This window comes from Halichoerus grypus, chromosome 7, assembly GCF_964656455.1.
Source record: "Halichoerus grypus chromosome 7, mHalGry1.hap1.1, whole genome shotgun sequence".
Classification (NCBI taxonomy): Eukaryota; Metazoa; Chordata; class Mammalia; order Carnivora; family Phocidae; genus Halichoerus; species Halichoerus grypus.
In genome coordinates, this window is record NC_135718.1 from 85,995,930 (window position 1) to 86,021,072 (window position 25,143).

A 25,143-nucleotide genomic window follows, 5' to 3' on the forward strand; every position below is an offset into this window, starting at 1 on the left:
GGCTGATGAGCCATTAGAGAAATACAAAGTTCAACCGTGATGCGGTATCACAAGATGTGACAACACAAAATACTGGAAGGAAGCAAACAAGCTGGATCTCTCACGCCATTACTGACAGAGATGTCACATGGTACAGCCACTCTGGAAAAAGGGTTGACAAGCTCTTTAAAAAACTGACCATATACTTCCCGTATGACCCAGCCACTGTGCTCCTAGACGTTTATTCCAGAGAAATCAAACCCTAGGTCCAGGCAAGAACCTATTCACACAGAGGTTCATGGTTTGTGTAACAAAGAGTGGAAACAACCGTAAAGTTGCCCTCGAAGAGAAAGGTCAAACAAACTGCCCCTCCCCTACGACCCAGCACTAAACAGGAGCAAACTGCTGATCCACGCAAGAATCTGAATCCATCTCAAGGGCATTATGCGAGGCATACACAGCCAGCCTAAAAGGTCACGTTTTGTATGATCCCTTGATCATACAGACTCTTGAAGTGATGTGGTGTAGGTTAAGAGAGCAGGTTAGTGGTTGCCTGGAGTTATGGGTGGAGGACAGAGCAGGCGTTTCTATTCAGGGCAGCGGGTGGGAGGTCTCGGTGCTGATGGAATCGTTCTCATCTTGACTGCTGTGGTCATTACAGGAATCTACATGTGTGTGAAACTGCACAAAAATAAACACACGTTATACAAACGTCTGTTTCCTGGTTTTGACATGGTGCACAGTGCCACAGTTATATAAAATGTAACAATTAAGATAAACCGGGTACATGGAACGCCTGTGCACTCTTTTTATAATTTCCTGTGAATTTATAATTGTTTCCAAATACAAGGTAAAAAAACTAAAAGTAGTCACATATTTTATAAAAATAGAAATACGAACGAAAATGAGATGGTACCACTTCCTCACTCAAAACCCCCCCAGGGCTTCCCATTTCAGCAGAACACAGGCGCACCTTCCGTGGCCTCCAAGGCCCTGCGTTCCCCTCCCATGCCTGCTTGTCTCACTGCAGGCACCCTGCTTTCCGGCTGGTTCTGCAACATGGCAAACATCCTCACACGGGCCTTCACACTGCTCGCTCTCTACCTGGAGCGCTCTCCTCCCAGACTCTGCATGGCTCCATCCTTCATATCGTTTGAGTTCAACCGCCTCCATTCTGACCTCAGTCTGTACTTTCTAACAGAATAGCTCTTCTTTCCAGCTTACCTCTTAACTCAGGCAAAAAAACCCAGCAGGCAGAACATCTGGTAGGAACTGAAACCAACCCCTCAAGCAATAGGGACTGCCCAGAGCCGGCAAGACCCCACCCAGGACTGATCCCAAGACAATGACCGACCTTCACTGCCCACCAGCACGGACCCAGCGACCTTTGTCCCACACCTGTCTTATGCAAACCTGGAGGTATCTGCAGCACTTTGGAGACTGTCTTTGAGATGCTAGCCCCCTGTCTTCCCAGTGTTGGCCTCACTGAAATAGACTCCTTTCCTGTTTGACCACCACCTGCCCCTTTGCCTTTGGTTGTGTGAGTGGTGAGCGGCCGAACCTGGTCTGTCTGGGACCCCCGGAGCCAGGTGATCTCACCCCCTTGCTTCCCGTGCTCACAGGCTACTCCTGAAGAACCCTTCCAGGACCATCATATCTCAATTAGCATTCCTCTCCAACTACCCATCATTTTCTACCCTCTGACCCTGGCTGTCTATCATTTACTCCAGGTGCCCTGGCCCCAAATCAGGATATATACAATTCTTTTGAATTGTTAGCCTCTTAATTCCCAAAGCTTAGTAGGGCCCGGCGTGTAGTAAAAACCCAGTAAGTAGTTGATGACCCAGTGAATCTGCTGAGAAATTAAAGAACATGACACTGATGTGACGGATCTTCAACACCAGACGGAGTGGGGGAGCTACAAGATGCTCGATGAAACAGAGAATGTAAGGGCAGAAACGTACGTTCGAAGAGTTCAAGTCACCCAGTTTTTCACATTCCCCCCGTCCCCTGCTCTTAGAGCGGAGCCTCCCTGTCTCTGCCCCCAGCGGTGCCTTGAGGATGCATGGTGGCTTCCACCCTTGTCTCCTGGAACCCACTGGTCACGCGAGAACGAGGATGCAGAACCCCCAGGGGAAGCCACACGGAGGCCCAGAAAGAGGACAATGAGTGGAGGAGGGGGACAAAGATGCCACAGCGTGGCCGGGGAAGGGGGTCCTCGGGCCCGGCCACGTCAGCTGAGGACGTGTGGATCACAGGGGGACCTCCAGACAAGCCCTTCCTGAGTCCCTGACCCACAAAATTGTGCGCAAAGCAAAAATGGTGATTTTAAGCCAGTAAGTACTGTAGTAATTTGTAATGTGGCAAAAGTCATCAGGCAAGAAGAGATTTCTGAAAGCTGGGGAGAAAGCAAGTCATAAACAATCAAACATTGTCACAGGTCAGCACACAAGAGAACAGAACTGCCCCAGGCAGGCATAGGAGTGAAAGAGCTAGAACACCTACTTCTGGATTTCTATAGGGTGCAAGGCAGTGGGATTTGCCCTCGGGACAGAGGGATGGGGGGAGGGGCAGAGCGAGGAAGACAATGTGAGGGACACGGGAGGGGACAAAACACAGCACCGCCTTCCTGTCATTCTTAACCACTGGCTCAACTCAGCACAGATGACTCAGTCCTTGACTCTACTCAGTCCTCGGTTTTACAACAAAGAATCCAGAGAACTGTTAAGAATTCAGAGGTGCTAGAGATCAGGAAACACAACCCAGAGGAAAGAATATGCTCCTGCGCCATTTGGAAGGAGAGGATTAGAGTAAAACCCAGGGACGCTGAAGGCCCTGCTATTTATTCGCTAGGCTACAGAGATTAAGCTAAAGTGTCTACAGTAACCAAACATGAAAACAGTGAGAGCCGAAGACAGAATGGCTTATTACAGACCGGAGTGTCTTCTGGAAATCTGTATCTACTTAGAAAAGGTAGGGCTGTGATTCTGTGCAAATCTGAGCGATGTCCCAGGTTTCTTCCAGGATGGCTGAGTGCGTGGCCTCATGACTGCTCCCACGCGGTCACCCAAAGTGCTCTTGGCAATGATGTAAGTCACCGAGCAGCTACTTGCCACACCCCCTGGGAGACGCGCTGCCAGCATCACGTGACCTGTACGACACTCCTGCCAAGTGGGTATCACTCTCCTCATCTCCCAGATGAAGAGACAGCGGTGAGCGGGATAAAGGAAGATGTGCCGAGGCTGACGTGTGATGAATACATTTGCTCTTCCTTCCTGTCAGAAAGCTTCAACCCCCAGAATTTCCTGAGGGAATGGAGTCTTTGTTACGCTAATGAGAGGACTCAAGGTTGGCCCCAAGATAACTCCAGGATGGGCCAGGTACCAGAAAGACCAAACCTGGGATTAGAGGGCTGGAATTTGGAGCCAGACCTCTGCAGAGAAGGGGCGGCGGTGGAGATGGACTTCAGTCAACCACAACTATATAATAAAACCCCCACAGAAACTCTCTCGGGAAGCAAAGCTCAGAAGAGCGTCACGGTTCATGAGCACAGTGGGGCCAGGAGAGGGGTGTGCCCCAGCTCCAAGGGGAGAGAGCACCGAGGGCCTGCACTGCCCCCTGGCCTGGCCCGACATGCATCCTTTACAACAACCTGCAACTTTAAGTACAGTGACCCTCCAACAACGCAGGGTTAGGGGTGCCGACCGTCCCCCGCCTCAAAAGTCTGTATGTAACCTTCGATTCCCCAAAAACCTAGTAGCTACTGTTGACTGGAAGCCGTGCCGGGAATGTCAAGTCAATTAACACGTATTTTGAGTGCTATGTTGTGCCCTATTCTTATAATAAAGTAGAGAGAATATTAAGGAAATCACTAGGAAGAGAAAATGCATTTATAGGACTACACTGTGTTCAGCGAGAAAAATGTGTACAAGTGGACCCGCGTCACTGAAATCCGTGCTGGTTAAGGGCCAAGTGTATGGCGCTTTCCTACACAGGAAATCCATCCATCCATTGTTCAGCTGCAAAGCTGGCTGGTCAGACGCGTGGCATCCCGGAGACACCACTCGCGCGGACGGGGGGTGGGGAGTACCCCTGGACTCACAGGACCTGACGCCAACTCCGTGTGTTCAGTGTCGGAGCTGAACGACAGTCGACTCCTCGGCAGTCAGACCGGTTGGGGTTGGAACGGAACGGCAAGAGATGAAGCGCCACAGTCAGGCCTCAAACCCGGTGCCATCCGACTCCAAAGACAGTACTTTACTATCATCAAAGTCTAAACCGTAACATCTGTGAATTTTTCATATGAAAATGAAGTGGCACATAATTCAGGAAGGTTTCACCTTCCAAAGTAACTTTTGAGACCTGAAAGAACAATTTCATCAGCTGGACTGCCGGCCGACGCAGTTAACACCCGGGTCGTTGCAGGGGCTGCTGCGACAGCCTGAGGCTCCTGTGGACGGCGGAGGGTTAAACAACAGGAAGAGAATGCGGGACCCACAGTGAGAGCACCTGAAGCACGTCTGAAGTGTGGAGCCCTTTCTACAACCCTCGCGGCGCTGAAGCTTACACACAACTTGAAGTACTAGTTAAATGCAGGTACAGGGACATGATGCCGATATAAATCCTTGAAAATGCATCCTCGACCTTCAGATACAGTGAGAAGAGTCTGGATCTTGTTTCCTACGAGCTTGAGAGAAACCATAGGACATAAATTCTGATAATACTTGTATGGTCACTTGTATGGTGTACATTCTGAGCTTTCTGCCAACTGGACTACCTTCTGAGCGCCAACATAGAAAAAAATCTCACGAAATCTGGGCGGTAATACTATTGTTTTTTACTCTAGCTTACACAGGAGCTTCCTAAGGTTTTATTTCAACTTATGAGCCCAAAAGCGATTTCCTAAACGTCATCTTCCATTACTAGGATGTATGTAAATCCCATGGCTTTCACATAAATGATCTCCTCACCTGGCCGGTTGGTGGCTGCCATAATGAACACCTCCTGCCGTGCTTCGAGACCGTCCATCTCGGTAAGTAGCTGATTCACCACCCGGACACTTGCCCCCGTCTAAAAATCAATAAAGACAGCTCCATCAGTTCCCAACAAAAGAAAAAACACACCACGTTTTTCCATACAAAACGACGATTTGCTAATTGGAATGAAAACTCTGGTCAAGAGGTAACGGTGATCATTTTCTGAGAGGCGCTGTGCAAAACACATTCTCATCAGGAACTCCCCCGAGTCCTGGTGTCCCGTCTTCCAGAAGGAGGAAGCTGAGGCTCAGAGAGATCACCTGTCCAGGCCTCTCAGCTAGACACGGGCAGGCCTGGCTGACCTGAGTCTCCTGCCTCCGAGTTATTCAAAGATCTGCTGGCCGCAGTGGATTTCCCGTGGGTCAAGTGTAGACTCAGCGCAGAGAGATCCCCTAGGATGTGAGATGCTCCTGATCTTTGGGCTGGGGCACGGAGGCTTTTCCTCTTTTCCTGGAAGCCCACAGTACAAAGCAGAGCTACCCTGGGGCAACATCCAAGAGAAAGGACGGGGGAGGTGGTGGACAGACGGGTAACTCACTCGGACACAGAACTGTTCTAAATGCACAATGGAGGAGACAAGAGAAGTGGGGTGTCTGTGTGTGTGTCTCTATGTATCTGTCTCTGTCTGTGTGTCTCTGTATGTGCGTCTGTGGGTCTCTGGGCGTCTGTCATGACCACCCTTCTTCAATAGAAAGTCCACGGGCAGAGGTGGTCATGAGTTTACCTGAGGATTTCTCCAGAAAGCAGCTGGCACACGTCACCACTCCTGGGAGACGCAACACCAACAAATCAAAGGATGAAGATAATTATAATCCAGACTCAAAACAATACAGCAACACATGGGATTTAGAATGTCACAGCGGCCAGGACGACCAGGGAAGGGCCTCTGCCCTGGCCACCGACGTCACCGTGAGAGACAAGACTGTGGAGGGATTTTCTGGGATGCTAGTGAGGACTCCTGGATGAGGAAACAATCTTGCTATGACATGGGTCATACGGACATGAGTTAAGTTTTGTTCTTGCGACTCTGGAAGGCTTCTGGAGATTGTGAGCAAAATGAGGCATTTAATAACTGTTTTACAACCTTCCGGGCACGCGCAGAACAACTATGTGAAGAAAAATCACAAAAGAAATAAAATCACCTCCTTAGTCATCTCGCCATGAATGTCCTTATCAGAGAGTCTCTGCTACCTGTTTCAGAAAGGCCGTCTGTTCCTTACGGGAGGCTTTGTTCCGCTGTGGACTCGGAGACAAGCGTCCCTGTGGTAACAGCACTCCAGCCACTCACCGCACCGGAATTCCTACCAACTGTGACTCAGCACAGTGACGCAGGGGTGTCCGGTGCAGACAAGGAGCACGGCGGAGTCTTAAAGCCCGGCCCTATTTCGAAGGGATCTTAAATTACACTTTCTCCTGTCTCCAGAAACCATGTGTCAGAAGAGAGTCACGATCACGAGGCGGGCTCTTCGAAGCCACGTCATTCCCGTTCCCGACTGCTCGCCGGCATGACCCAGACCAGTGCAACCAAAATCATGTAGACAGAAATGGAAGCAGAGGCCAAGAAAAACCAACTGTCACCCCCAGGGCCTCATTTCGAATTACTAGGTTTCTTCACTGCAAGAATCGCAGTGCTCTTGGGGAACGACTTTGTCAGAACTCACAAAAGGTTTATTAGGGCACTTACACCTACCTCCCGGTCTGACCTTCGAGGGCACAGGGCGTCCACTTCGTCAAAGAAGATGACGCAGGGTGCAGAGCTCCTGGCTCGCTGGAACACCTGGCGGACTGCGCGCTCGCTCTCACCGACATACTGACACAGCAGAAACAACACAGAGACGGGTCAGCCCTGGGGTTGCGGTCAAATCTCGGTAAAACTAGTTCTAAACAACAGGTAGGTATCAGAGTCCAAAAAGCATTCGGTTGAACCACATGCAACTGCTGATAGGCACCCATTTTTGATGCATAAAAACAGCCAACGTATGGCTCAATGTAATAAAATCAGCTATTATTGATGCTTATACATTTCCTTGTTTGCCAAATGAATATAAGGTCTCCTCCAAGTCAAAAATAATCCCATAATCCTACTGTGTTTTAGAACCGATCTCCTAAGCTTGATCACGTAAGACACCCAGCTGTAACTCTCGGGACTTCAGCTGTGTTGTAACTGCTGTCTGCCGCTCTGCCGTGTTTTCCACACGGTCATGCTGCCGTCATACACTATCAGAGGAGGCAGGCGAGCCAGCGAGGCCTCCACAGGCTCCTCCGTATGACATACTGTACGTTAAAGTCTAAATCAAGGGCGCCTGGCTGGCTCCATCAGAGAAGCATGCGACTCTCGAGTTCGGGGCCATGAGTTTGAGCCCTGCGTTGGGTGTAGAGATGACTTAAATAAATAAAAACTTAAAAAAAAAAAAAAACCCAAAATCAAAACATACAACAGTAAGATCACTCAAGAAATACAGCAATTCACAGGCAGCTATAACATTAGAAAGTCACATGTGAGAATATGTTCTCACTGTTGGCAAAGCGCAAAAAATTGTTCTTGTAAAATTTCGAACTGGTTAACTAAGAAAAAGCAGGTTTTTTCATAATACAACAGCTGAATCAGACAGAATCTGAAAACTCCAAGTATCTCCTGTGCTGTTTTATGGTAAAGTCACACAGGCATGAGGCGCACCATGGACGACAGTGACGAAAGTGTAAGTTTCCCGTACTTCTGCTCATTGTGCTTCTCATGTCTGCACTGCTTCCCAGCCTGCCCCCAGTTCTCCCAACTGTCTGCCGACTCCTCTCCTTCACGGCATCTCTGCTACTGTAACCTGCAGCTTGTGCACCTTCGCCGTGTCATAGCGGGAAGTCCTCGGAAGGACGCGGCACTCGCACATTCATCTCCGTCATCACACCGTGCACTCTGCACAAATACAGTAGACTGGTTCGGGTTCCTAAAGAATCTAAGTCAGAACAAGTTCTACCTGGAATGCTGAACCAACATCATCAGACATTTACAAGAAGAGCTAGCCGTGAGTTGTCAGAGGTAAAGTCTCCCACAGGGACAGGCGGGAACAGTCAACATGGCACGAGGACTGTGGACTTGGTAAACCACAATGACCAAGAAAAGGAAAACTTAATTTAGAGAAAGGTAAACCTCAAGTTTCAAAAGGACCCATTAAAAGGTCAGTTAATCTTAACAAAGGCAACACTGATTAAAAATAAACAAACAAAAGAAAACCCCACTATGTTGGCCTTTAAGAAATATTTCAAAAAAGACTATACCTATCATTTCTAATTCTGTATTTAAGTTTTATTTATTCATTTGAGACACAGAGATACAGAGAGAGAGCATGAGCAGAGGGAGGAGCAGAGGGAGAGGGAGAAGCAGACTCCCCACTGAGCAGGGAGCCCGATGCAGGACTTGATTCCAGGACCCTGAGATCATGACCTGAGCCAAAAGCGGACACTTAACCATCTGAGCCACCCAGGCGCCCCTGCCATTCAGTTTTGAACCTTGATAATCTAGCTTTTGCAAACACAATTACTGAAAATACTCTCCCTAAAGTCACTAACGACCTTTTAGTAGTTGCCAAACCCAAGGTCCTACTTTCAGTTCCTGGTACTCGGTCTGGTTACACTGACAAGGTTGAAGAAGTTAGCCGCCCCGCCCCGCACCCCCCCCCCAAGGTTTTCAGCCTTAGAAAGTCCTGGGCGTCCTCCCCCTTCGGGAGACCAGCCTGCTTTGCCAACTTTTCCTTCCTTGCCCCAGACCCATCAGGGGCCCCACTCAATGCACCCCCTAGTAGACCCGGCCCGTTCCCAGGGTTTCAGGTGCCACCCCAAATCTCAGCGCTCCAGACTCACATCCGTGCATCTGCTGGACATCTCCAGACCCCCTGAGTCTGAAATTCCCCAAATCAAATGCATTTTCTAACCCCGAGAGGTCAATCTTCCTCAACAGACCACCTCATCTCTGCCCCAGTCATGCTGGACTCTGCCGCAGACCTCTTCCCACACCTCTCCCTAGAGAACAGGTGAGACCACCATGAGATGACCAGTCACACTTCTCAGATCTGACACCACGGCGCTGGTGAGGCCGTGGGGACCCCCAATCACAGCCGGGGGACGTGTAACTCAGCAACAACCACCTTGGGAAAAAAGCTGGCAAAACTATTTTTGGGGAAAAGTGCACACACTGTAGAAGAGACAGCAATTGTCTTCATGTACACACCCTTGGGAAATAGCTCCAAATGTATGTATATATGTGTATATAAAGTTCGACCTAAACATCCATCAAGAAAGCAGCTCATTTTTTTAAAATGTGGTTATATCCATTCGGTGGAATACCACACAGAAGACTAACAACCTCGAGGGAAACATACCAACCAAAATAAAATCTGCGATAGAATGATTCAGAAGAATTACTTATTAGGTCACTCAGATATATATGGCCTTCACCCACAGTTTCTGAGAACCCTCAGGGCCACGAAAGTAAAAGGAGGTGTTGCTCATCAAGGTGAATTTGGACCCCACCCGAGGGCAGGGCTGCTGCCAGGAGGACGTGTGGTCAGAGGAATGGAATTTTCAGTCCTCCTCACCCCCCACCTCCTGGTACAGGACGGTGCTGGAGACTGAATCAGCCAAAGGTCAGTGACTCAGCCGATTATGGCTATGTAATCACACCTCCACAAAAAACCAAGACGACAGTTTTTCAGTCCTTCTATACCAGGTAAGCAGTTTGCCACCCCATACCCCAGAGCCAGGCCCCAAGCTCCAAAGACTCCTGTTTGGGACTTTGCCCCATGTACCTCTTCATTTGGAGGTAGATTCTTATCCTTTATCATATCCTTCGATAAACACAAGTGTTTTCCTGAGTTCTGGAGCTGCTCTAGTAAATTAGCAAAAGAAGGAGGAGGCTGTTGGAACTTCCAATCTGGTGACAGCCTGGGGCCTGGGCCCGGTATCTGCAGTGGAGGATGGGGGACCCCGCTGTAGGACTGAGCCCCTAGCCTGTGGAGTCCGATGCTGTGTCCTGGCCGACTGTGCCAGAACGGAGTTGACCTGAGTCGAGTTCTTAGACCCCCTGCCAGTGTCTGAGATTGCTCGATGTTTTGGGGGGGGTGATCCCTTCCCCCCCGGAACTGGGTCCGGGAACTCTAAAATAATTATAATGTTCAACAAAAATAACAATAAAATCAAGTTACAAAAGAACACGTACCACTTACATAAAGTGTGTTTTTTTTGTTTTTGCTTTACTGTTTATGAAAGCGTTCCAAACACGTAACAAAAGTAGGCATAAGAGTATACTGAACCCCAAACATGCCCATCACCCAGCTTCAATCATCATCTGCTCAATTCCTGACCAACCTTCACCTAACAGATGCTCCGCTTTTCATTCTTGTCATTTTGAAGGAGAGCCCAGACATCGTATTTTATTTGTAAATATTTCCCTATCTCTAACGAAAAACAATGGTTTCTGACAACGACATCATCACACTTAAAACTGGTTTTCCTTTTGTTTTTTCAGTTTTAATTCCAGTGCTGTGAACACACAGTGTAGTATTAGTTTCGGGAATACACACGGTGATGCACACCTCCCCGCCTTACTCAGTGCTCATTAGGACAAGTGCACTCCGCATCCCCGCACCGAGTTCACCCTTCCCTTAGAAGTTATTTTCTTAACATCAAATATCCAGTCAGTGTTCAAATTTCCAATTGCCCCCTAAACAATGATGAGACGTGTACAACAATACTGTGTGTTGCTGAGGGATAAATACACAAAGTAAATGTAGAAAGTACACGGAATCAATGAACAGCAAATTCAGGATTATGGTAAATTCTCCGGGAGAGAGAACTGGGTCATGGTTAGGGAAGGTCTGCAGGGGCGTCGAACATCTTGGTTTTGTGTATTTTTTAAAGCTGGGTGACAGATACAGAGGATTCATTCCATTACTCTTCATAACTTTTTCTGTGCTTGGGATATTTCATAATAAAGTTAACAAAACGTTACACGCTTGCTTTACGGCCTCCTGGGTCTCCGCGATTCTGGAGAGGACACCCCAGCTCTCGCGTGGAGGACGGCCCTTCACTGTCCCGCGGGACCTTCTTTTCCAGCCTCATCCCTGATCAATCCTCTCCCTCCAAGGATCACTTCTAACACCTCCTCTGCCAGAGTGCTGAAATGAAGTACAAAAGAAGTACACACATAGAAAGCCCACAGGAGGGGCGCCTGGGGGGCTCAAGTCGTTGGGTGTCTGCCTTTGGCTCAGCTCATGATCCCAGGGTCCTGGGATGGAGCCCCGCATCGGGCTCCCTGCTCGGCGGGAAGCCTGCTTCTCCCTCTCCCACTCCCCCTGCTTGTGTTCCCTCTCTTGCTGTGTCTCTCTCTGTCAAATAAATAAATAAAATCTTAAGGAAAAAAAAAGCCCACAGGAAATGCCTAAATATGAATCCTTACTTCAGGAAGAAAGTATCACACAGAATAGGAAACACATAAAAACTGGTAGGGGGGGATAAATTTAAAAAGCCTTTTATTTAATTTTTTTTTAAGATTTTAAGTAATCTCTATACCCAAGTGGGGCTCGAACTCATAACCCCGAGATCAGGAGTTGCACACTCCACTGACTGAGCCAGCCGGGCACCCCTAAAAGACCTTTTAAAACAAATGATAAGGAGCACCTGGGTGGCTCAGTTGTTGGGCGTCTGCCTTCGGCTCAGGTCATGATTCCGGGGTCCTGGGATCGAGCCCCGAGTCAGGCTCCCTGCTCGGCGGGAAGCCTGCTTCTCCCTCTCCCACTCCCCCTGCTTGTGTTCCTTCTCTCACTGTGTCTCTCTATGTCAAATAAATAAATAAAATCTTAAAAAAAAAAAACAACGATAATACTTTCACTTCTTCGTTTGAATCACATGACAGAACGGCATTTTTACTTCTCACAGGGATGAAGAGATAAGAAGATACTCAAAATCTCTTAAATTTGAGACACTATATAAACTCCTAATTACAGAAAGAAGTTACTACATAAGATGGTAGTATTTTTCCCCCGAAGTACTTTTATTTATTAAAACTTAAGTCATTTGGGGGGGCACCTTGGTGGCTCAGTCGATTGAGCGTCCAACTCCTGATCTTGGCTCAGGTCATGAACTCGGGGTCATGAGTTCAAGCCCTGTGTTGGGCTCCGTGCTGGGTGTGGAGCCTGCTTTAAAGAAAAAAACAACTCGAATTGTTTTCGCCACAGGACACGAGGGCAAGGCAAGCAGAGAAGGAGTCACGTAACTGAGACTCAAACCTCAGCTCTCCTCCCCCAGCCCTTGGACTTTGGCCAAGATGCGTGCCGCCTGCAGACTTCAGTTTCCTTGTTTGGAAATCAGGATTCAGAGGAAACAATAATTCGTGTCTCACAGGGTTGTTGAAGAAGAATGCAGGTGACCCTTGAACAACAGACGGGGTTAGGGGCGCAGACCCCCCTCCCCACCACCATTGAAAATCTACGTGTAACATCTGACTCCCCCAAAACCTAACCACTAAGAGCCTGCTGTTGACCTTCAGAAGCCTTACCGACAACATAAACAGTCAACTGACACCTACTTTGTATGTCCTGTGTATCACACACTGAATTCTTACAAGAAAGTTATTAGCAGGAGAGAAGAAAATATGATTAAGGAAATCGTAAGGAAAATACACTGCTAGGACCGTATTTACTGAAAAGTCTCTGCATGTAAGTGAGCCTGTGCAGCTCAAACCCAGGCCGCTCAAGGGCCGACCACGTGTGTACAGCGTGTGACGGACACTCAGCACAGAGCACACACTTCAAATGTTATTTCCATTTCGCAGGTGGGAACACGGAGGCTCAGAGCTGAGGAGACTTACTAAGGAGAGCAGCTACACACACTCGGTACCGCCTGCAGCGGAGATTCTACCAAAATGCCGCGTCCGTAAGTGGAGAGGCCGCAAGTCTCCTAAGCTATACTCATGGCTGATGCCACAGCGACTTACCATGTTGAGCAATTCGGGGCCCTTGACAGATATAAAGTTCAGTCCGGATTCATTTGCAACAGCCTAGGGAAAGGAAACCAAAGGACACAAGTCAGACAAATATAGACTAAAGTAACAGTAAATCGTGACAGCGCAGGGGCTTTTGCAGTTTATGCTGTTCCCCTTCTCTTACAGCTGTGTTTTCCTTCTTAGACGCGCAGCTCACATATGGGAAAAGGAGAAATGGGTTAAACAAAAAAAAATCAATGGAAGGTTCACCTACAACCTTCTAAGAACCACTCAGACTAGAAATCAGATGGAGATGACACAAACATTTATGTCAGCGTTTTGTTTCTGTAAACTCGCTCACATACATACATTTGCACATTCGTAGCTCTAGCTTGGAATTCCAGTGAAACCATAATCTCTGCATCCAACACGCCTTGCCCAGTGAAAGCAATCATTTGCTCATGACCTCAAATTCAAAAACATCAGTATCAGCCTTGGCCAAGGGTCATTGTTTCCAGATTATTTTTAATAACGATTAAACCTCATGGCTCAAAGCCAAAGAGAAGCACGAAGGAGACACATGCGGTTATAAGTGTGGAAGAATCTGACAAAGATCATCTGAAGGTCACCTGGATGCAGAGATGAAACCTGAGCGAAATCACCCAGAGCTTCACAAGGACGAGGGAAGGGAGTTCCTCCCTCTCCTCCCCTTGGAGCCTGACCTCGGAGCTCCAGATCTACACCCAACATACTGCTCGGCATCTCCCTCCTGATCGGACACGCATCTCAAATCTGTCATTACCAGAGCGGCACACCTGGATCTGTCCCAACTCCCTCCACACCCCACACTTCCAATTCCAACAGCTTTTAGCCCCAAACCGCGGTGTCCCCTTGACCCTCTGTCTTGTGACATCATCCAATCTGCCCGAAAGTCCTGTTAGCTCTGATGTCAAAATGCAGGAGTCCACCACTCTCTGCTTCTCCACCACACATCCCCTCACGCAGACAGCCTCATCATCTGCCTGGATATGCAAAGAAACCAAACCAAACCGAAAAGACCCTGACTGGTTTCCTCTCCCTCTTGCTTTCCTCTGACCCATTCTCACACTGCACCTCGCACGCTTCTAAAAACGTCAATCGTATCATTTCCCGAGGATTCGCATTCATCTTTGAGTACGACGTGAAGTATGCACCACAGCTCACAAGCCTGCAGTCTGGGACAGGACAGCTTCTTCATGGTCCAGACACTGGCTTTCTCTGGATCTCAAGCTCAACCAAGCCCTTCCCCACATCAGGGATTTTGCCACTGCCGTTCCCTCTGCCTGGAAGAGCCTTCCCCTTCTGTCCCTGGTGCCTCCTGTGGCCAGCCGGTCCCTTAGGACACAGCCAACTGTCAGCATCCCCGAACATCACTACCTCAAACAGCCACCTCCCACCCAATCATTCACCACAATCTGCTTATTTCCAGCCTCACGTAGCTGAGCCTCCAGTGTTACCGTAGGACTCGTTTCCTGCCTGTCTCTCCGGCCAGACCGTAAATACCACCAGAGGAGGTGCCTGGTTCACCTCCAACAGCTGCCGGCACAGGGTAAGGAAGTCACAGGAACGCACGCGAGCTCTGCCACGGAGGGAGCGCTCGGCGGTCTCTGTCCTAGCTTTCACTCAGCACGACACGGAAAGGGGAGTCAGGGAGCGCATCTAATGAAGGCTGACGCACCCACATCAGGTTTTCAGCTTCCACCCATCAGATTCCCAAGATTTAACCCACTAACACCCCCAAGAGCTCCTGAAGTTGTTGGAAATCTTGTGTCCTCGGTGAAGTGCAGTGAGCACAATTCACTTTTTCCTTCGTGGACATCAGCCTGAGCCTCCTGCACATGGTCAGGGGCTGTCTGCTTCGGGCCAGAGCCCCAGGCACTCACTGACCTTACTCCTCTCTCTGCAGTTTCCTCGTCAGTCATCAACGTGCAGGGTGCCGGCTCCGGCTACCACATGCCTTGACCCCACACTACTCGCACACTTCCCATGTGCCAGGGTTCAGAAAAACGTCATCTTACTGTGATCGTTGAGTAAACAAAACCACCAAGGTTAGCCCAAATCGTCATTTTATGGCCCAGTCTAGGTGCCGGGCTCTGACCCGCAAGTGGCTCCACGACCTTCCTCCAGTAACACTTGCTTCTGCCATCTAAGGACATTTTCCACCATTTCGAGATTTTCAGGCACATACCTCCTGGAGCATCTGAAGAAAGTGGTGAACCCTCTCCCAGCAAAAAGTACACAGCCGCACAAACACCGCCTGGGCTCCTGGGCCCAGTGAGCCTGAAGGCCACCCATGGCATGTTCGGTAAGATTCCCCACTCCACATGGGCAGGGGCCGAATGCGGGCGCACACACAGGTATCAAGCTGTTGGCAGTCGGGGGAGGCAAGAGCAGGGGGAAGAGGAAAACCTGGTCGATGGATTTCAAATAACCCAAGCTGTCTCCCTTCTGCCGCGGAAAGGCTACTCAAAGGCAGATGTAACTAATTAAAAACAAACCAACGTGACAAGGCACCCAGGCCAGAGTCCTGCATCCGCCTGCTGAATTTACACGTTCACAGGCATGACCCTCCTTCTGGCTCTATCCTTCCAGAACTGCTGCCCTCTCCGTGGCGCCCTCTGCCCCCCCGTGGCTCCCACACTCCGGCACAGCCAGGCCCTAGAAGAGTGCCGGAAGCACGGAGCAAGGAAATGTAGTCGTATCAGTAAGTTTGGAAAACTTCAAGTATGTTATTTGACACGTGGATATTTGATATTTACTGTGGCTACCGGATATTTACTGAGCAGTCACAAATTCTGTGGACCCTGTGGCACTTACTAAAAGTGCTATTAATTTTCATTTCCTATTTACAAGTAATTCAAATACTTTAAAAAGCTGATGAGGGCTAAGTAAATTATAGATGAAACATTATCCAGACATTAAAAATGACAGCCAACATACCTTACAGATAAGGAAGAGGAGTCTAATATGTATGATTCCAAAGGAAAAAAAACCACAGACTGAGAAATTTGCCCACATAAATATGAAAAAAAAAAAACACAAAAAAGCCATGTGTCAAAAATATGAAGTCAAAAGTGTCAAACTGATAACATTTACAAATATGACAGATTTTATTATATGAAGAATGATTACATAATCACACACATATCAATGGAAAAACAGGCAAAGGATATGAACAAACAGTTCATTAAGAAAAATAGCCAATAAATACATAGTTTGACAAGCCCACTGGTAATTTTTAAAATGTGAATTAAAAAGTATCAGATACCATTTTTGCCTCCCCAACCATCAAAGATTAAAATCAGCATTATCAGCTCTTGCTAACGCAGGGTGTGGGGGACGATACGCTGATAGGGTTGAATCTGTACAAACCACCTGGAAGGCACTTCGGTGATGGAGCAGATGTAATCTGGTAATGGGTAACTTTGATCAAGTGGTAATGGGTCAAAAGGTTTAAAAACATGCATTCCTTTTATTGAAAAATTATTTAGGAATTCATTCTAATCAAATGATCAGTTGAGGTACCAAAAATGTAAGTACAGGACTATTCAAGGTAGTGTTTCAATGGGGGATCATTTCTGTAAGTTACAGAATATCTTTATGTCAGAATACTACACAGATGCTAAAAATATGGAGGTGTATATATGTTGACACGTTCAAGAAATACTGCTCTGTGGGGAAAGCATCATTAAAGACCTTGTATTTGTCAAAACATGTGCATCGGGACAGGCGAGTATGGAGAACGTCTGGAAGGACTGACCACGGAACAAAGCGGCGGTTAGCTGTGGTGAGAGGATTATAAGTAGTGCGACCCCTCCTCTGGCTTCTCTGTATTTTCTATTGCAAGAAAACAATTCTGTGAAACAATTGTTAGGGACGTAGAGGAAAATATTTAAGTTATAAATGATAACTACAGCGATGCAGGAAAGAAGGTCAGCTACAAACCACAAGTACACAACGGCGCTCGCTAAAAAGCCAGACAACAGAAAACACGGTAAATGCTGTGTTAAAATCAATGGGGTGATGGCTGATGCACAAATTTTTTCTTTTGCAAATTTCCAATGATGTACTTTTTGTAATTAAAATAAAAGTGGGAAACCTTTCCGAAGAAATGGTCAGTCTTGCTAGAATGAGCCTGTGACAGAGATTATATAAAACCCGCTCACTGTAAGAGGCTGCAACCCGAGGGTTCAACTCCTACTCTCCTCCCCGACAGCAAGAAAGAAAACAGGGGCAGCTGTGTGCACACTGTACCTTTGCCAGCAGCGTTTTCCCACAGCCGGGGGGGCCAGCCAGGAGGACCCCAGCGGGAGTCACCAATCCAAGAGCTCTGAACTGATCGGGGTTGCGCACCGGTGCCTGTGAACAAGGCCCACGTCAGTCGTGACAAATGTCCACTCTGTACTGCGTGTCTGAATGATCTCGATGCATGCTGCCGACACAGGCGATAAATACGGGACTCCCTGCTCTAGAGGAAATCACTTAAACATAAGTTCTGAAAACGTTTTAAACATTAGGATACAATACTTCAGCATCTTAAAATCATGGGGTTTTTTTTAAGTTACCTAAATTCCCAGGTTATAAAGCTTTCAGGCAGGGCCGTGCCGTGAGGCTCAGAAGCAGGAGTGCCCTGCGTGGTCAGGGGACACAGACACATGCTGTACCCCTGCTCTTCGCTTTTAGCAGCCCCACACCTCAAAGCAGATCATCCTTCATTAACGAACCACAGAATGCTCAGGAAGGTAGAAAAGTAAGCATGATGAAAATTAATCTGAAGTTTCATGGGCACTAAACCGCTCTGACCCTTAGAGGGTGAGAGAGTTGAGAAAATATTTCTCAGTCAGCTCTTGGTTGAAAGCTACATTTTTTTTCGTTCACTGCCAAGAATTCAAGCACAACCATGAGAGTAAGTCTAAAACAGATGTCAGAAGAATGAGAAACTGCTGGATGCTTAATTAGAATCTAACAGGACCCACGGAAGAAAGCTACAGCCAGCCCATTTAGACACGCCGCCTCGTGCACATGCCGGGCGCCCAGTGGCAGACACACCTACCAGTATCGCCATGGTGAGCTCCTCCCGGATATCTTCCAGGGCGCCGATATCTGCCCAGGTCACATTGGGGACGGTGACAAAGCCTTCCCTTTTGGCAGAGGGCTGGACGGAGGCCAGGGCAGCAGTGAAATCACCCCATTCGATGCACAGCCCCCGCAGCTGCTCCTCGGACAGGGGCTCGTGGCTCCTCAGCAGCTCCAGCAGCCGCTGTAACTCCTCCTGACAGGGAGCGATTGAGGGGGGAGATGAAGAAACGTGAAGTCTGTTGACAAAGTTATTTCGTACCTTTAAAAACTGCTACTGCGGTATTTCTTTCAGCTATAACAAGCCAAAAGGGGCAGGTCCCCTGACTGGAATGGAACGCAGGAGGATGGCCAGGGGCCACCAGCAGCTGATCGTGTTCAGGTCCACAACCACCAATTCCCACATTTCATTTATAAGGAATTGAACAGCAGCTGAACTCTGATGGAATTAAAACGAAGTTACGCCGGTGGGAGCATCATTCACAGCACGGCTCCCCAGGGGCTTGTCCCCCACACAGAGAGCAGGCCGGCGTCCTAGGACTACACTGAACCTTGAGCTTCAAAGGCAGATCTCTTGCTTTGTAAAGAATTTTATGAAAGGACGGGTGAACACTGAGTAATTCAATTCATAAAATCCCAACTTACGTACAGCATTATATAAGGACTAAGCTTATTGTGAATTTTAACAGATATAGTTGTGGTTCCAAATGAGTAAGGAGGGAAAAGACATCTGAAACCACAGACCGAGATGCCTGCTCTGGAGAGCAGAGGCCGCGTGGCTCGGGCAGGCCACGGCCTCTTACGCTTAACCCCTCTGATCACAAGCCGCGTGAAGCCCCCGTGCAAACCATCAAGTGCTACACAAATGTTGTGCTGAGCTTCACAACTCACACAGCTCGCGGCTGCCGCGCGGACCGTGCTCCGAGCCGCGTGCAGCGAGCTCACCATGGACTGCGCCGGTGCCCGTGACCAGACGGTAACCAGGAAACAGGACCGAGTGCCCAGTGCTCTTACAGCAGCGGGCGAGCTCTCTCTGGCCAGGCCTGCAGGGTAAACACTGTAGGCTTTGTGGGACTCCCGTATGAACTGAGAAGCGTGACAGCAGGGAGGCGATGTGTAAATGCAGCTGTGTCCCTCCGTAACTTCGGTGTCCATGACAGGCAGCAGGCGAGCAGCCCACGGCTCGCCAACCCCTGCCTCCACAATTTCATAATCCATGCTGTAAAAGGAATTTACTCAGGATCAGCTGAAAAAGTAAAACAACTTGTACTTTGGAAAACACAGCCATTCTGGGTGTGACTGATCATCACACCGCGGATAAAATGCCGATAAAACCGAAAATCATACACCTCAACTCCACCGACACCTGCTACGTGGCCAACGTCAGGACTGGTGAAGGTACCTGCACAGAAAGCGCCAGTGTCCCAGGAGCGGGCTCGGCGCCCATCCGGTCTTCCCGGCCTCGTCCAGACAGCAAACCCGCACTCGCGGGATCCGGGGACAGGTGCTCCTGCAGCACCATCAGGACCCTGCTGACCGTACCCATGGCTGCCTCTCGGCACAGCGCCATCAGGTCCGCACCAACGAAGCCTGGCGTCAGGTGTGCTAAGTGACGGAAAGGGAAACTCTCCGGGAGTCTAAGTTTTCTGCACAAAGTTCGAAGTATTCTGTAGGAAAGACAAGGGCAAAAAAATTCAGATTATTGACCCACTAGTCAAAACAAGTTACTGTTTATTTGAGGTAAATTCCACTTTGAGAGTAGATTAAATGGACATCTGCCAGAAATAAAAGCCACCAGACTCAAGTAAACCATCAGTTCTATCCATCACAGAAAGCCAGGTTGATACACACCTTAACACCCAGTTTCACGTTAGGACAGTTACTTCTCCAACTTCACCGTACTGCACGTGTGAGAAAGCTCGTTCACCTGAAGTGGCACCAGGTAGGGCCAGGGAAACGTGGGCCTCCAGGTAATGACCATCAAAGGAGGACCTCAGACAATTTGTGGTAAGAGCTCGTGAAGAAACTCACAAGCCGTACAGACAATCAGCACGGGAGCTCAGAAGCCGGCTTGGCCGCTCGCCAGCCTGGGCCCATCACTGCCCTGCGCACTTGGGTTTGGTCGCTTGTTAGCTATGAATTATAGTAGCGCTCACTCGCAGGGGTGTCGGCATGAGCACAGCTAAACCCCCAGAACAGTGGCTGAGCTCCGGTGAGCACCCAAGTGTCAGTTACTACGATTCACATACTGTGATGTTACCGATGAACTTGGATAGGGAAATAGTCTGGAATTTCCAAAGTTGTAGGGCAGAGGAGTATTTTCAAATGTCAAGCCGATGGAGAATAAGTCCCAGAAAAGTCACTTGAGATCATGTAAGTGAACAGAAAAGCAGCAGATAAACATTACTGACCAATGAAAAATCACTCACTCAGACACTCTACACAACAGAAAGCAAAAAAACGTTCCAGCGTAAAACCATTTTCACATGAAAACTAAGATATTCAGAACGTTAGGAGAAATAGCTAACATAAATAAGTATCCTTTTCTCAGTTACAACTTCTATTTCTGAAAATATGTGGATATTTCCAGTCACCTTGGAAACTCCAAAGGAGGGGAAATTACCCAGGAAGAGATTTCCAGTTTCAAGATGGCAGAGTGACTGTTGCAGAAACACTTCCTCTGCCCAGAAAAATAACAAGAATCGGAAGCACGAAATCCATAGTCCATGGAACCAGGAGGCGTCTGGACTCTCGCCATCCCGAGCCCAGCCCGTTCTGGAAGGGAGCCACAGGAACGGGCAACAAGAGCATCAGTCTTTATTTGTATGAGGTCCTTCAAAAGCCGTCACCACTGGTCTTTGGCTCCAGGCTCCAGCGCAGCTCCATGTAGAGAGAGCTATTTACGCTGCTAGGACACTCAGGGGATGGGTGTTCGGAGGGTTCTGATGCTTGCTTACACGTCTTACTACCTAAGAAGAGAAAGGCCCTCCGACACGGGTCTCTCTGTGTCAGCTCTAGCTGATGCCCCAAAAATCCCCTAGAAAAGATTCAAACAGTAGGGGTTCCCAGAATAAATGATGCAGGTTTAATGCTGTATTTGACTATAAATAGGATGAATTTTAACTCATCTTTAAAAAATACACCTTTTATTTTGGAAGTTTTAGATTTACAGAATTATTGCAAAGACAGTACAGAGTTCCATATACCCCACACCCGTCTCCTACTACTATGGGCAATTCTGAGGATTACTGGCCCAGAATTTTGTAGAGGACCCCTCAATGGGATTAGTCTGATATTTTTATGGTGGTTAGACTAAGTTAACGTGTTTTCGGGAAGAAGAGCGCAGAGGCGGAGCATTGTTCGCGCCCCTCACCACAGGGACGTGAACCCCGACCAGCAGGCTGGACGCCATGTTTGGCAGGGTCTCTGCTGTGAGGTTGGTCCTTCCCGCTTCCACACTGTACTCTTTGGAAATAAGTCACTATGCCCAGCTCGCATTCGAGGAGTAGGGAGTTAGACTCCACTCCTTCAGGGAGGTGCATCCACATAAATCATCCAGAATTCTTCTGCACCAGAGACTTGCCTTACTTCTTTATTCAGTCATTTATTTATATCCGCACAGGCCAAGCGATGCTTGACTGCCCATACTCTCGAACCGCCATTTATGAAGAAACGAAGTGGATGATAAATGACGTAGGAGAGGGGACAAAGTCAGATTAACCTTCCTTGGAGAGGTGCACTAATGAGGAGGGAGGAGATTTGTCTGGTGAACCCCAAAGAGCGGGGACTGGAGGCACCCAAGTGCTGGGCGGCAGAAACGGGGGCCACAGAGGAGCCCCAAAACCAGCAAGTTCCGGACAGCCTGCATGAGAAGCACTAAGACCCCACATCCTCTGCACGCCCTCAGTCAGCAGGATCTCCGGAGTGCACTGCCCGCCAAGCCTGAAGCAGGAGAGGGGAGGTCCGGGTGCGCGGACGACCGCAAGCCCCTCCACCAGGAAACCGGGGTGTGCGATCCCGCACTCCTTCCCTGCCCGTGTCAGGAGTCCAGCAGCTACAGCAGCTAGACCTGCGGCCCACGGTGCTGTCTGCTTCTGAAAAACCTGAAGTGACTCAAGAAAAACATCTACGAAATGGACACATGGAGTTCTCTAGCTAAAATGTTAGCTGGTCGTCTGACTGCTTTATAGTGACACTCAGGCTTCAACAAACCCGCTCACACCGCAAATGTCCCATCGGCCACGGTCGGCCACTCGAGGAAAGCACCCACAGGAAATGATACTGCTGAATCCATCGTCAGGACTCCCAGCACAGCAGGCACTGTTGCTCAGACTGTGCCCATGATGCTCCTCACTGCCTCTCCCTGCGACACAAGGCACAGGACAGACCAGAACACACACGCATGCAGACGCGGAGGAAACAGAGAATATAAAGAAGTTGCAAGAGGGTTAGCAAATGAAAACAATACAGCAATTATGAATTCCAGAACAGTTAAAATGGTGAAAAAAAGGTCATATGATCCTGATACAGGACTTGGGTCAGCAGGGAACGGTATTTATACAGAGGAGAAATGAAAATGCTAAATACGGATACCTGAGCTCGCCCCTCCTAATCAGGTGCTCCTCTTTGTACAACTCAGACCCCAGGGCCTCTATTTTCTTTCTTAAATTCTAAATCTCGGCTCCCTCCTTGCCTGAACCTAGACTGTTGAGCATTACTCTGGGAAAGAAACCCCAAGACCAGGCCTACTGGTGCCATTCTACACCCCAATCCTAAACACTGCCTGAAAATCCCGTTACTCTAGCCGGCTCATCTCAAATCATCCAAGAACATCATTTCAGACTTTCATCCTCCTTCAGCCTCTATCGGTCACGTGCCTGACTTTCATCAGACGATCTCATGGCTTGATTCATGGAGAAAATGCCGTTTTCCAAGTACCCCAGCAACTAGCCCCCTGGCCTGTGCCCCCTTCCCTCCGCTGCTGCTCCAACAGAAGCGCCCCAGCACCCCGGCCAGCACCCCCGGGTTCCCATTCCCCATTCCTCCCACTCCCTCCTTCCCACAGCATTCCAAGGCATTCTGGTTTCTCCTATCCTATCCCCCCCAGACACCCCAATATCCCCCTCGCACGGCCACTACCTCCCTCTCCCCCTTCGCAGCCAAACCTCCCTTCGGGGAATCGTGGAAGTCCGCTCGGTTACTCCTTCTCTTTCCACTCACTCAACCACTCGACCCACCGGGATGCTGCCTGATCAGTCCACTCACAGGGCTTTCGGCTCAGGTCACTGGGACCGCAAGGTGCTCCGATTCCAGCAAAGGTGCTCCGGCCCTGCCCTCCTGCGGGGAGCGCTCGCTTCCCTCGCTCCCATTACAAACATTCTCCTTTCCCCAGCACTCCGGCTCCCTCTGTCCCCTGAGCCTGCCCCAGGACCTCTGACCTCTGCTCCTCGTGCTCCGGCCAATCCGCTCAACTCTCAGAACTTCAGCTGCCTTCAATATGCTGATGATTCTCCAATTTTTACTTCCTCAGAGCTCCAGACTCATCCAATTGCCAAGTTGACATCTCTACTTGGACAGCCTGTAGGCACGTCTAGCTCAACTGCCCCGATCTGCTTCATCCTCCCTAAATCCTCTTCTAACACTGGCTTATCTCCAGGATTTCCTATCCCCTCAGAGAAAACCAGGAGCACAGATGCTTAAATCAGAAACCTGGGAATATTCCCTCCTGTTTAATCACAGCCCCCACCTTCACTCATTCCTTCTGCCAAGAAATGCACCTGACTGGCTCTACTTGATAAATGTCTGATTACTCCAGCTGTGCTCTCTACATGCTCCCCACATTGGGCATCCCCCCAGCTGTGCCCTATCCACGCTCCCCCCACCAGGCACCCCCCAGCTGTGCCCTATCCACGTTCCCCCAACCAGGCACCCCCCCAGCTGTGCCCTATCCATGCTCCCCCAACCAGGCACCCCCCCCAGCTGTGCTCTATCCACGCTCCCCCCACCAGGCACCCCCCCAATGTGCCCTATCCACGCTCCCCCCCACCAGGCACCCCCCCCAGCTGTGCCCTCTCCACGCTCCCACCAGGCACCCCCCCAGCTGTGCCCTCTCCACGCCTCCCTCACCAGGCACCCCCCCAGCTGTGCCCTCTCCACGCTCCCACCAGGCACCCCCCCAGCTGTGCCCTCTCCACACTCCCCCCACCAGGCACCCCCCAGCTGTGCCCTCTCCACGCCTCCCTCACCAGGCACCCCCCCAGCTGTGCCCTCTCCACGCTCCCCCCACCGGGCACCCCCCCAGCTGTACTCTCTCCACGCTCCCCCCACCACGCACCCCCCCAGCTGTGCTCTCCACGGTCTCCCCACGGGGCACCCCTCCCAGCTGTTCCCTCTCCACGCTCCCCCACCAGGCACCCCCCCCAGCTGTGCTCTCTCCACGCCTCCCCCACCAGGCACCCCCCCAGCTGTACTCTCTCCATGCTCCCCCCACCGGGCACCCCCCCATCTGTGCCCTATCCACGCTCCCCCCACCAGACACCCCCCAAACTGTGCCCTATCCACGCTCCCCCCACCAGGCACCCCTCCCAGCTGTGCCCTCTCCACGCCTCCCCCCACCAGACACCCCCCAAACTGTGCCCTATCAATGCTCCCCCCACCAGGCACCCCCCCCGGCTGTGCCCTATCCACGCTCCCCCCACCAGACACCCCCAAACTGTGCCCTATCAATGCTCCCCCCACCAGGCACCCCGCCGGCTGTGCCCTATCCACGCTCCTCCCACCAGACACCCCCCAAACTGTGCCCTATCAATGCTCCCCCACCAGGCAGCCCCCTGGCTGTGCCCTATCCACGCTCCCCCCACCCGACACCCCCCAAACTGTGCCCTATCAATGCTCCCCCTACCAGGCACCCCCCAGGCTGTGCCCTGTCCACGCTCCCCCCACCAGGGGCCCCCCAAGCTGTGCTCTATCCATGCTCCCCCCACCAGGCACCCCTCCGGCTGTGCCCTATCCACGCTCCCCCAAGCAGGGGCCCCCCAAGCT

At 49.9% G+C, this 25,143-nt stretch overlaps 1 protein-coding gene across 8 annotated transcripts in view; it reads right to left on the reverse strand.

The window, feature by feature from the left end:
* The window catches only part of NVL (nuclear VCP like), a 93,953-nt gene that overhangs the window by 41,836 nt on the left and 26,974 nt on the right, over positions 1 to 25,143 (reverse strand). For 6 of the 8 annotated variants that reach the window (XM_036118878.2, XM_036118887.2, XM_078077824.1 and 3 more), the window contains 6 exons: positions 19,505 to 19,769; positions 18,080 to 18,298; positions 17,281 to 17,385; positions 13,000 to 13,062; positions 6,706 to 6,825; positions 4,950 to 5,049 (listed from right to left, as the gene is read on the reverse strand). In XM_036118878.2, the coding sequence (XP_035974771.1) occupies positions 4,950 to 5,049; positions 6,706 to 6,825; positions 13,000 to 13,062; positions 17,281 to 17,385; positions 18,080 to 18,298; positions 19,505 to 19,769 (872 nt within the window). Of the gene's footprint in view, positions 1 to 3,847; positions 4,667 to 4,949; positions 5,050 to 6,705; positions 6,826 to 12,999; positions 13,063 to 16,112; positions 16,864 to 17,280; positions 17,386 to 18,079; positions 18,299 to 19,504; positions 19,770 to 25,143 lie in introns of those variants that run through there. The other 2 variants (XM_078077826.1, XM_078077827.1) reach the window with 2 other exon arrangements.